General features: G+C 43.8%; 2 protein-coding genes across 3 annotated transcripts; one reads left to right on the top strand and one right to left on the bottom strand.

The window, feature by feature from the left end:
* Positions 1 to 5375: 5375 nt before the first annotated feature.
* On the bottom strand, positions 5376 to 5866 carry LOC105538671 (chromosome unknown open reading frame, human C10orf25). The gene is given in 5 exon segments (XM_011978579.1): positions 5376 to 5414; positions 5528 to 5626; positions 5628 to 5768; positions 5770 to 5799; positions 5801 to 5866. Coding segments are annotated over 5 exon segments (375 nt in total).
* Positions 5867 to 5926: 60 nt separating this feature from the next.
* ZNF22 (zinc finger protein 22) lies at positions 5927 to 10334 on the top strand. Of its 2 annotated transcripts, none has more exons than XM_011978577.1 (2): positions 5927 to 5985; positions 8281 to 10334. In XM_011978577.1, the coding sequence occupies exon 2, from the start codon at positions 8370 to 8372 to the stop codon at positions 9042 to 9044; it is 675 nt and encodes a 224-aa protein (XP_011833967.1). In that variant the 5' UTR covers positions 5927 to 5985; positions 8281 to 8369; the 3' UTR covers positions 9045 to 10334. The 2 variants fall into 2 exon arrangements, with proteins under 2 accessions (XP_011833967.1, XP_011833968.1); XM_011978578.1 differs by lacking the exon at positions 5927 to 5985 and adding an exon at positions 6174 to 6271.
* Positions 10335 to 11161: the final 827 nt, after the last annotated feature.

Raw genomic sequence — 11161 nt, forward strand, 5'->3', positions numbered from 1 at the left:
GTCACCCTGAGCCACAGAATCTTAGCATCAGGAGGGCCCCAAGAATCTTCCAGGCCAGGGGCTCAGGTGGGATGGAAGCAGGGCCTAGGAGAGGGTACAAAACAAATCAAACAGGACCTCCCAGGTAACTGCACTCCCAAGCTATTATTTACAACCTCAGGTGTAGGACAGCTCCTGTCCCATTGTTCAGCTGTAACTGAGTGACTGCCTTGTGCCAGGCCTGTGCTCAGCCCTGGAAGCACAAAGATGGAGCCAGTCTGTCCTGTGTCTAGGGGTCTCCTCATCAGGAGAAGGTGGCCAGACACTGGGAGGGTCAGGAGATAGCTGAGCAGTGAGCCGGCAAAGCTTCTGGGAGTGAGGTGAGGCCGAGGCAGAGTTGGCTAAGAAGTGCATGTGGTGTCACAGGTCAAGATGCACCTGCCAGCCAGGAGCAGGCCAGGTCCTGGCACACAGGAAGCCAGTGGAGCAGGAGACCCTCTCTAAGCACCAGCCTGTTTGGTTGGTTGGTTTGCTTTTGCAAGTTATTACAATATTACTTAAGACCTTTTTGGATAAGTGTCACTTTTAAGGTAGGTGTTATCAATCTAATTTCTGAACATTACGGGTCAGAAAAATCACTAGCAAGTGGCTCAGAAAAAGGGAAAAGGTACACTTCTGCAATCAGCTGAGGAGTTCACACCTTTTTTTTTTTTAATCAACATGATATTTGCTGTTCAGAGGCAATCTGAAAAGCTGCAAATTCAGCTCACCTCAACCCCACAATTTCAAAGGTTAGAGGCTGGTCTCTGTGGTTTCCTACTGGTTCCTGTGGGGAGCTCCCGCTTTCTTTCTCCATAGGGCTTAGGGTATTTCTCATATGCCCTGTTGGCTACCTAGTGTCTCAGGTAATAAACATATTCGAAGATAAAGCAAAGATCCCTATGGGAGAGTGTTGTCTCCTAAAATAGGACTGTCTTGCCAGCACAGGCCTCAAGAACCAGAGAGAATAATAAACAGCACAGTATGAAATCAGCATGATTGCAAAAGGACTGGACTCAGGAAAAACAAGTTTGTTTGCCCAGAACAAATTACCAGAAAGGATCAAAAACATCTTGTTTTTCCTCGGTGATAACCACATGCTACCTGCTTGGAATGTTTACCAGAAAATGGAATAAGACCTTCCCACTGGCAAAATAGAGCCAGGGTTCACCCAGGATACATCTGGCCCCTTAGTCCCATGGAAACAAGGCCCAAAGCATATCCAGTCTGACCAGATGATTTGTGGAGGAACCAGCAGTGCAAAATGTGTCCCTGGTGTGTAGAACGCAGGTGCCTTGCAGCTGCGGAGGGGCAGCAGGATATCCTTGCCAGGTGCAGTGGTGGGCAGCAGCCCCCTGCCCTCAGTTCCTCAGTGGTGATCAGACAGGAAGCTTGGTCAATCAGAGCCAAGCAACTGAGTATAAAAACAGCCAGATGCATGGGCTATATTTAGGCCCTGAGAGCTGCAATTGTTTGGGGTCAGGCTAGCTGCTCACATGCCCTGCCCGAGACTCATGTTGTGCAGGGTGGGGCCCTGTGCCCTCCTGGTCAACTTTTAACAGAGATGTTTTCTCAGACCTAGGAATGGGAATTCCCAGGATTTTCTTTCCCAGAGAGTCCAAAGGAAACAGAAAGCCAAGTCTCAGGCTTGGTGGAAAGAACCATTGTTCAGGATCCCTGGGCTGAGAGTTCTTCGTGGGAGACGGACCACTCTAATTACTGCACATGAGCCACACCTATAACTGCCTTTCTGGCACTTGAACTGGGGATCCATGTTGCCAAACACAGACCCAAGGCAGCAGTGGTCCCGGCCGAGACAGCGTATGTGTGTGTGTGTGTGTGTGTGTGTGTAAGCCAGTGGGGTGCAGGGGACAAAGACACAGGAAAATGAAACTGTCTTGCCAGGACTTTGCTCACCCCAGAAGACTCTTCTTCCTAGAATGAACCCTTCAAATACCACTGGGCTCAGGGGCACACTGGCCCCTGCTGGGTAGTTTCCCAGAGATGCCCCGGCCACTAAGGGATCTGGCCTCTCTTGGGCCAGAATCCCAGAAATATGTGCAGAACGATTCCCAGACTGTGTCCACCCCCTGGCTCCCACGCCCTTGTTCCCTTTCTCCCTTGTGTTTTGTAAATATCATGTGTGACCATTTTCAATAATTTGCATAAAAATTGCCTAGAATTCCATTTGGGAGATACACTGTTATAGAAAGGTTAATAGGCTCTGGAGCCAGACTTTCTGATTTCAAAGTCTGTCTTTGCCACTTATAAATGTGCATGACCTTGGGCGAGTTTCTTGCCTCAATTTTCTCATCTGTGAAATGGGGATTCTGTGTGGAAGAAAACAAACTCAAAGTGCTTTCTACTATTCTTTCACTCAGCAGCAATAATCACAAAAGACTTCTGTGATCAAATGGGGCGAGGGGTTCTCCCCACACACCAACCAAATAATAATTTCTGCAGAGACACCAGCTGGGTGTCCTCTAATTCAGTTTTGACACTATCTACTTGAAGATAGCATCACTTCTCATAGGTTGAGGGCTCAGTCCCATAAGGTGATCTCCACCCGTCCCATTAGTTACAAGCCCTGGCCTCTGGAACTTGTGAACTACCCACTTTAAGTTCGGATTCCTATGACCCCCTCCTTGGGTTAATTTGCAAGAGTGTTCACAGAACTCAGCGAAACACATTTCCTGGTTTATTACAAATGATATTCCAAAGGATACAGAAAAAGAAATGCATAGAGTGAGGTATGAAGAAAAGGGTGCAGAGCTTCCATGCCCCTTCCCCTTTGCACCCCCCAACCCCAGGTGTCACCCTCCAGTAACATCCATGTGTTCAAGTATCCAGAAGCTCTCTGAACCCAGTCCTTTTGGGACTTTTATGGAGACTTCGTAACATAGGCATGATTGATTAATTCATCAGCCATTGGCAATCCACTTCACCTTCAGTTGCCCTCCTCCCCAGATGTTGATAGGGTGGAGCTGAAATTGCCATCCTTTTATTCCTGCCGTGGTCTTTGCAGTGACCAGCCCCATCCTGAAGCTACCCAGGGGCTGCCAGGCATCAGTCAACTCATTAGCACATAAAACGACATCACTTTGGAGATTCTAAGAATTTTAGAAGTTGTATGTCAGGAAATGGGTAGAAGACCAACTATTTATTTCACAATATCACAGGATAATAACAATTCCTATCTCTTAAGGTTGGTGGAGGTACATTAGTCAACTTTAATGCAATAACAACACCAAGAATCTCAGTGTTACAAGAGCATTTGTTTCTCTAACGTTACGTGGGACTGTTGTAGCTACGTGTGAGCTTCTGTGGCTCTGGTCCATGTGTCTTATCATCCTGGGTCCTAGACTAAAGGGACAACCCCTACTTGGCACATGCTATTCTCAAGGCAGAGGGAAAGAGCAGAGTCCTGGCAGAAACACAATGACTCGAAGCTTCTTCTGGGATGTGGTGTACCCCTTGCATCCAGTCACATGCAGTCGGCCAATTGAAATCAGTGGTCAAGTCAACATCAGTGGGATGGGCATGTGGTTCACAAGGAGGCACCGGAGTCACACCACAAAGTGCAGGGACCAAAACCAGAGAAGGTGGAGCAAACTCTCAGGAACAATCATGCCTCAGGAATCTCACGTGAGATCCTCAAATGCTGCAAACAGTGTGCGGCACACAATAAGCACTCAGTAAGTGTTAACTATTATTATATTAATAGCTAAGCTGAAGGCATAAAACCCTACCTGCTTTCTCTCCTTGTCTTTTTCCCATTCTCCTTTACCCTCCTCTCCCTCATATCTTTCTCCGGCTCTCCGTCCTCTCCATCCTTACTGCCTAGGACTCTGTCCACACTTACAGACACACACCCCTTTATTTCCTGACTTTTATTTCTCTCTTTTTAAAAAATCCATCCTTGTTTACCTGATGCTTTAGTCGACATACCTCTGGGCCTTCTATGGCTGGCCCAGTTTTCAGGTATAGGAAAAAGGGATAATCCACCTGTATGTAGACAAGAAAAGAGTTAGTTTTAATTAGTAACTACCTTACTAACAAAATGGTTTTTTAAAATTATCTTTTTATTTTAATGTACATAGAGCAGACACTCCCAACAGGTCACGTTTGCTCCTGACACTTTTCCTAAACCATTTCTACATATCTGGCCATTACTCTTTACCCCCAAACCCTCCAACCACCAGCATCAACCAACTTATAATAATTTAATAATAAAAGTAACAGCAATGACTGTCATTTCTTCTGTGTTATACATTGTGCTAAGTGCCTTACATTATCTCATTTAATCACTGCAATAGTCCAGATACTCTCTAGATTGTGAGTGGAGCTTCTTTGTCCAGACCTCATTCAGCTTTGTGCTTTGCCATATGCAGAGACAGCTCCCTACAGAGCAGAAAGCCTCAGCTTAAGAGAATGAACCTGTGACTTAGTTTAGCCTCCACCAACAACCCACTGTATTACTTCAGGCAGGTCAGCCTCTCTTGCCTCAGTTTACTGATTTGCAAGACAGATATGATCATCTGTGCTTCATGATACTATGGTGAAGATGAATAACCAGAAGACAAGATGTAAAAGCACTTTGTAAACAATAAGGCATCTTATAAATTCATTCATTCAACAAATATTTACTGAGCGCCTGTTCCCTGCTGAGCACTGTTATTAGCACTGCAGACACAATAAAGAACTAAAGAGACAGATCATGACAGGCATCGTGTGCCACTGCAAGGCCCCTGACTTTGCTGTAATAAGTTGGGAAGTCTTTGAAGGTTTTGAACAAATGAATGACACGATCTGACTTAGGTTTAAGAGGATTACTCTGGGGCTGTGAATCGACTGTAGGGCAACCAGTCAGGAAGCCAGTATAATAATCCAGAAGGTGGATGAAGGTGGCTTGGTGGTTATAGCAGTGGAAGTGTTGAAAGTGGCTCGATAATGAATATATTTTAAACATGAAGCCAACAGAATTTGCCGATAAATCACAGGTGAGTTTTGGATGAAAAAAAGAAGCGACAACAATGACATCAAGGTTTTTGGCCTGAGCAACTGGAAAGATGATGGGATCTTCAACCATCCCTGGGAAGAAGACTGTTGCAAGAACAGGTTAGGTAGATATCAGGAATTCATTTTGGGGTATGTTAAGTTTGGGATGTCCATTACACATGCAAACGCAGTGCTCTTGAGTAATCATTTCGATATACAAGTCTAAAGTTCAATAACATTCACGTCCCACGGTCAGACTGGAGTTACCAATGCGGGAGTCTTCAGCATGCAGCAATAGCATTGGAAGCCAAGAGGTGGAGGAGTTCCCCACGGAGTGGGGGAACTCGGAGGTCAGCTGGTCAGATGACTGAGCACGGCCAGGATGGCTGAGGAGGAGCCTGGAAGGAAGAAGAACCAAGAGAGATCATTACTAATGAGCAACAAAAGGGGTGTGTTGAAATCAGACTTTGGAACCATAAAGAACCACTCCAATTCTGGCTCGTCCGCTTACACACGGTGAACGGAGCAAATTTCTTCTCTGAGCCTTGGTTCCTTTCCTGTAAATGGAGTATAACCGCTCCCATCTTACAGGTGCTTTTCGGTGATAATTAAATAAGGTGACTTCGTGAAAAGTACTAGGCTCTCAAAAAGCTCAGTATTTGTAGAAAGTATGCAGTTTCTAGGTTGGAGAAGCCGGAGTTTGTTTTCAAAAGCCTCGACCACACACAAGGGCGGTTACAGCTCTTGAGGTCCTAGGGGGTCACAGGACGCCTTCCGAGTCGGGGCGGGGGAGGAGAAAACAAAACCGCAAGAAAAAACGAACAACGCTTTCGGGTGGGTCCGGGACCATAGAGGGTCGCTCCGCCTCATTCCTAGAGCGACCACGGCGGCGCCAGAGCGCGGCGAGGCCCTCACTTCCGGCGGCGCGGGAGGCGCCCAGCGAGCCAGGGTGGCGGCTGATCCCGCGCGGTGAGTGGGCCTGTGGCGAGTGCGGCGCGTGGGGCCCGCGTCGGATACTCAGGTCCGCTCGGGAGCGCGCTGGCCGGGGCGATGGCGTGGCTGGCGTCTCCGGCCTCCGGGCTGTGCCTGGCCGCCGGGCGGGGGCGGGAGGGCCACGCGGGCTCAGGGTGGGGCCGCGGCCTGCGCGGCGGGCTGGCCGGGTCAATGAGGAGCGGCCGGCGGAGTGCTGGGGACGGGGGAGGCTTGGAGTGAGGGCCCCGGCGAGGCGCGGCCCGCAGCGGGTGGAACCGGTCGGGTGAGCAGCAGCCCCGGCCCCTTCCGTCGCTCGGAGCGTTCGAGGACTAGATAACGTGGAACAAATGCTTAGGCGGCACAAGGCTGCTCTGAGCGGTTTTCAGATTCAGACTCATTGCAACTTCTAACATCCTGATGGTGTTGCCACTTTATCATTACCCTCCCCATTTTACGAGGAAACTGAGGCACATTCCAGTTAGCTGGGTGTGCAGGAACAGCAGCTTCTGTCACTCAGGTTTAACTTGGTGCTTGCCCCTGCTGCGGAGCTGTGCAAAGCACGGGTCGCCGCGCTGGACTGAGCGATGGAAGATGTGGCTGCCACTAAGAATACAGGCCCTGGAGTCAAACGGCTAGGATCTGGGAACCTGGCCAGTGCCTTCTAGCATTGTGCCCTCGTTTCCTTAACTTCAAACGGAAATAACTGTATAAAGGTGCCGGGAGAATTAAAGAGCTAGTACAGAATCAAGTTACACAGTGTCTGGCACATACTACCTATTAGTATGATTGCCTCATCCGTAGGTGGATTTGACAGTCTGAGTTTCTGACTACATCTGACTTCCATTGTATTAAATGCATGTGCTTTTAAAAATGTGTATAATGACCATTATAGTTATTAAAAAAAAAAACAAAACTCAACAACACCAACACCATGTACCAAACTAACACAGTGTCTCCTGTGTGGTAGATGTTCTGTAAATATTTGCTTAAGTTAAGGACTGAGGTAGTGCTAACTGTAATCTTGTGTTATATGCAGCTTGCTCTTATGCTAACCATAATTACAGCTGATGTAATTATTAAATATCCAGATAAAGTCCTGGGCCTAAAGTCTCAATTATACAATAAGATGAAAGGAAAGCAAGAAAAATGATGTTTTTGTTTTCATTTATTTGCTTTATATGCTTGTATGCAAAGAAACCCAGAGTAATTGTTTCTGTTTTAAATTCCACATTCTGACAAAAGATAATGAAAAATAGTTCCAATAATTGTATTGCTTTTGAAGTTCTAGATTTTCCCACATTGCCACCTATGTGGGGTTTGTAGGGATTTTTGTTGGTTTGTTTTGGCTGTTATTTTAAATAGCCACAAGTCAGCCTTATAAATAAATAAAATTCTTTCAGATTTTGAATTTTGCAGCATTTGGGTATTCTAAAAATTCCATCCTACTTTTAACATGTAAACTCATTTTCTCCCCACTCTCCTTTTCTTGTGTCCTGCCTACCATGCTTTTTTCTACTCAGTTTCATTCAACTAGCTGGTAAAAGTTCTTTTGCAGTTTTCCTCTCTCCGAAAACAATACTTTTGTTTTGGGTTTTCAACAGATTGCTTTCTTGGATCATTAGGATCTATAAAAACCAATAATAAAGCGTGTCTTCATAGACTAAGTAAACCTACCACTCCCTATAGAGAAGTTTCAATTTTCAAAGCACTTTATGCTACAGAATTAGAGCTAAGCTGTCATCTAGAGCTATGGAAATCGAATGCTAAATACAGATAAATAGGAATATATCATAAAGTAGTATAATGTGTCATTTCTTATTCATTTGGATACTTTAGGCAGTTACTAGTGAGTAGAAGTTTAACACGGAACTAAATATTAAAACATAGTGATATTCTGTTACACAAATTTTGATTGTCTTCTGGAGTCATTCCATTCCCATTAAGATTTACCATATCTCCACTTTTTAGTCCTTCAAAATTATGTACTCATTTGGTAATGCCTAGAAAATTTATATTTCATCTCATCACTTTGTTTTTATCCTGTCCCAATAGAAACTCCAGTGCTAAACTCAGTCAAAATTTGGTGATATTTGTTAAGGTTAAACTCTGGAATTGTTAGAATTACTTTGCAAGTATTTCCCCCCATATTATCTTTGTTTGCATTTATACTTTTTAAATTTAAACATGAATGCAATTTTGGTGGTTTGAAGAGATATTAAAATTGAATAATTAACAGATACCTATATTTTTTTTTCTGATCATCTATACTTTTTTTTTTCCTTCTACACACAGAAAATTCTGAGCTGTGCACCGCTAGGAAATGAAACAGTAGTTCAGAAGAAGCCTGTAAACTCTCTTACAAATACATTTGGTTATTCACCATGAGGTTAGCAAAGCCTAAAGCGGGTATTTCTCGGAGCTCAAGCCAAGGAAAGGCCTATGAGAACAAGCGCAAAACAGGCCGGCCGCGGCAGAAGTGGGGCATGACTATTCGATTTGACTCAAGCTTGAGTAGACTCAGAAGAAGCTTGGATGACAAACCCTATAAATGTACTGAATGTGAAAAGAGTTTCAGTCAGAGTTCAACTCTTTTTCAACACCAGAAGATCCATACTGGAAAGAAATCCCATAAATGTGCTGATTGTGGGAAAAGTTTCTTTCAGAGTTCTAATCTCATTCAGCATCGACGGATCCATACTGGGGAAAAGCCCTACAAATGTGATGAGTGTGGAGAAAGCTTTAAACAGAGCTCAAATCTCATTCAGCACCAGAGAATTCATACTGGAGAAAAACCCTATCAGTGTGATGAGTGTGGCCGGTGTTTCAGCCAGAGCTCCCACCTTATTCAACATCAGAGAACCCACACCGGGGAGAAACCCTACCAGTGCAGTGAATGTGGCAAATGTTTCAGTCAGAGCTCTCATCTGAGGCAGCACATGAAGGTGCATAAAGAAGAGAAGCCTCGTAAAACCCGGGGCAAAAATATCAGGGTGAAGACTCACTTACCCTCTTGGAAAGCTGGTACAGGAAGGAAGTCTGTGGCTGGTCTCCGTTAAGTGTAGGGCTTTTTGACAGCTTTTTGAGCCCCCTTGAGAAAAAATAAAAAGTAAAAAATGAATCTTTTTTAGAAATAGAGATGCTTTATAGTAGATCACTTAAATACTGGATCTTTTGCTAGTGTGAAAACATTGGGAATTTAATGACATTGAGCTGAAAGAAATTACATGAGTCCAGCTACCCTCATTTCTTTTTTATGTGGCATGGAGCACAAAGAACTGAAAATACGTTTTGAGGGAGCATGACATTGTTGACCTAATTTGAAATTACTTCCGTTTTCAACCACCATCATGATTTGCAGATACATTTTGAGAAAAACCATCATGTTTTGAGGATACATTTGAGAAAGTGCAGGCATGCCAATGATTACTCAGTTTTAGGACTGTGGAAGAAAAAATTAAAAGGGAGAAGAAATTAATTCCACTACTTTTGAAGTTCTGCAACAGATGAGATTTTGTTTGTAAAGTTTTGTAGTATATTAACCATTGGTTTATGACTCTAGATTCAACATATTAAAATGTATTCAAGCTCACAGATTTTTAATCAGTAAGGCCCATATATATTAGTTCTTTTATTTCTTCTCCTTGTTGACAGCTGTTAATTAAAGGAGTAAGGATTTCCCTGTTTGTTTGTGAATTAAAGGAGTAAGGATTTCCCTGTTTGTTTGTTTTTTAACCAAATTCTTAAGAGATGCTATAGAATCTAAATGAGAACTGAATTGAACCTTAAGTCTCCTATTCCTACTAATAGAGTTCTTTGTGATGGTAACTGCTGTGTCATTTGTTTTCCACAAGTTGGGATGGATTCATGTCGATCCATTCCCATGTCCTTGACCTCTTCTGGCATTCTTTTGTGCTCTGACAAACTGAGCCAGCCTTTTAGATCTACATGAATAAACGAACTATTTTACCAAGAAAAATCTCAGCTTGCTTCCTGCTAATTAAAAACCTACAATTTACACACCTCCCTGCCTTCAAGACTGTGAGCTTTAGATAGCCCTGCTTAATGTTTGTCAACAACAAGAGTCATGTAATGTGTCAGTGCATTGTAGCTCCTTTGAAATTTAACTCTATGTTACATGAATTGTTTTAAGGAGTCCGGCAAACATGTTTATTCACTTCCATGAGAATGGTGCCAAGTGTCAGACTCTGATGAGCCCTCAGCTCAGGTTTTAATTTCTATTGAATGCTAACATTCTTCTGATTTTTTGGTATCTTTTATATCGGTTTCTGCTGTATTAATGACAATTATTCATGAAAATAAAAAATGAAATATTTTGTATACTACTACCTTCTGTTTATTTTTCTCCTGGGGAATTGCTTTAATTATTTAGACACTAGATCTAAAATCACAGCTTTTGGATGGATCACTTGCTTTGCCTGTTTTTGATTTCCTCACACTTGAACTTTGCCTTCCTCCTGGCCTTGCATTTGAGCATAGGGCCATAGAAGTTGGCCTTGTTACAGCCTTGTTGACAAGTGTCATTCCGCAGAATATTCACAAGGTGTTTTGTAAGCATGAGATGATCACAGTTTTTTACAAAAGAAGTGATCTTTGGCCGCCCTGTTACATCCAAGTCACTCCTTGGCAGGACTGTGGCTATGGGGCCTTTTTGAGGATTTATCAATGCTCTTCACATTAGTGTTGTGTCTGGAATAGCTTCAGGCCAGGGCCAACACTTCTTTCCTAAATTTCAGGAATTTGCCCATTCTGACAGCAAACAGGACTGTGCACAGTAGTGATATTAAAAATAATTTAACAAGCAGTATGCCCTTCAGGACAGCAGAAGAATTGTCACAGACTAAGGTCCCTTGTGTGCTTTGAGCATGGGGATGCATTACTCTGTTCCTCCACTGTGTTGGGGAACATGTGGAGAGGAGCACAGATAAGGGGTATTTTTGGTTAATAGAGCTCTGGACCAGTGGAAGATAGATGGAGCCAGTCTTGATCTAGAGATGTCCCAGGGTTTTCAGAGTGTAGTGACTATATGGGATTTGGGATTATCTTCCTTGGGTAGAAGGTATATTGTGTGTGGAAGGAGGAAAGAAGGATATTTGGTGAGATCCAAATGTTGGCCCCATGTTTCCTGGAACCCTTACAGTGCTGTGAGAAACAA

Source organism: Mandrillus leucophaeus, unplaced genomic scaffold (assembly GCF_000951045.1).
Source record: "Mandrillus leucophaeus isolate KB7577 unplaced genomic scaffold, Mleu.le_1.0 Scaffold197, whole genome shotgun sequence".
NCBI classification, from domain to species: domain Eukaryota; kingdom Metazoa; phylum Chordata; class Mammalia; order Primates; family Cercopithecidae; genus Mandrillus; species Mandrillus leucophaeus.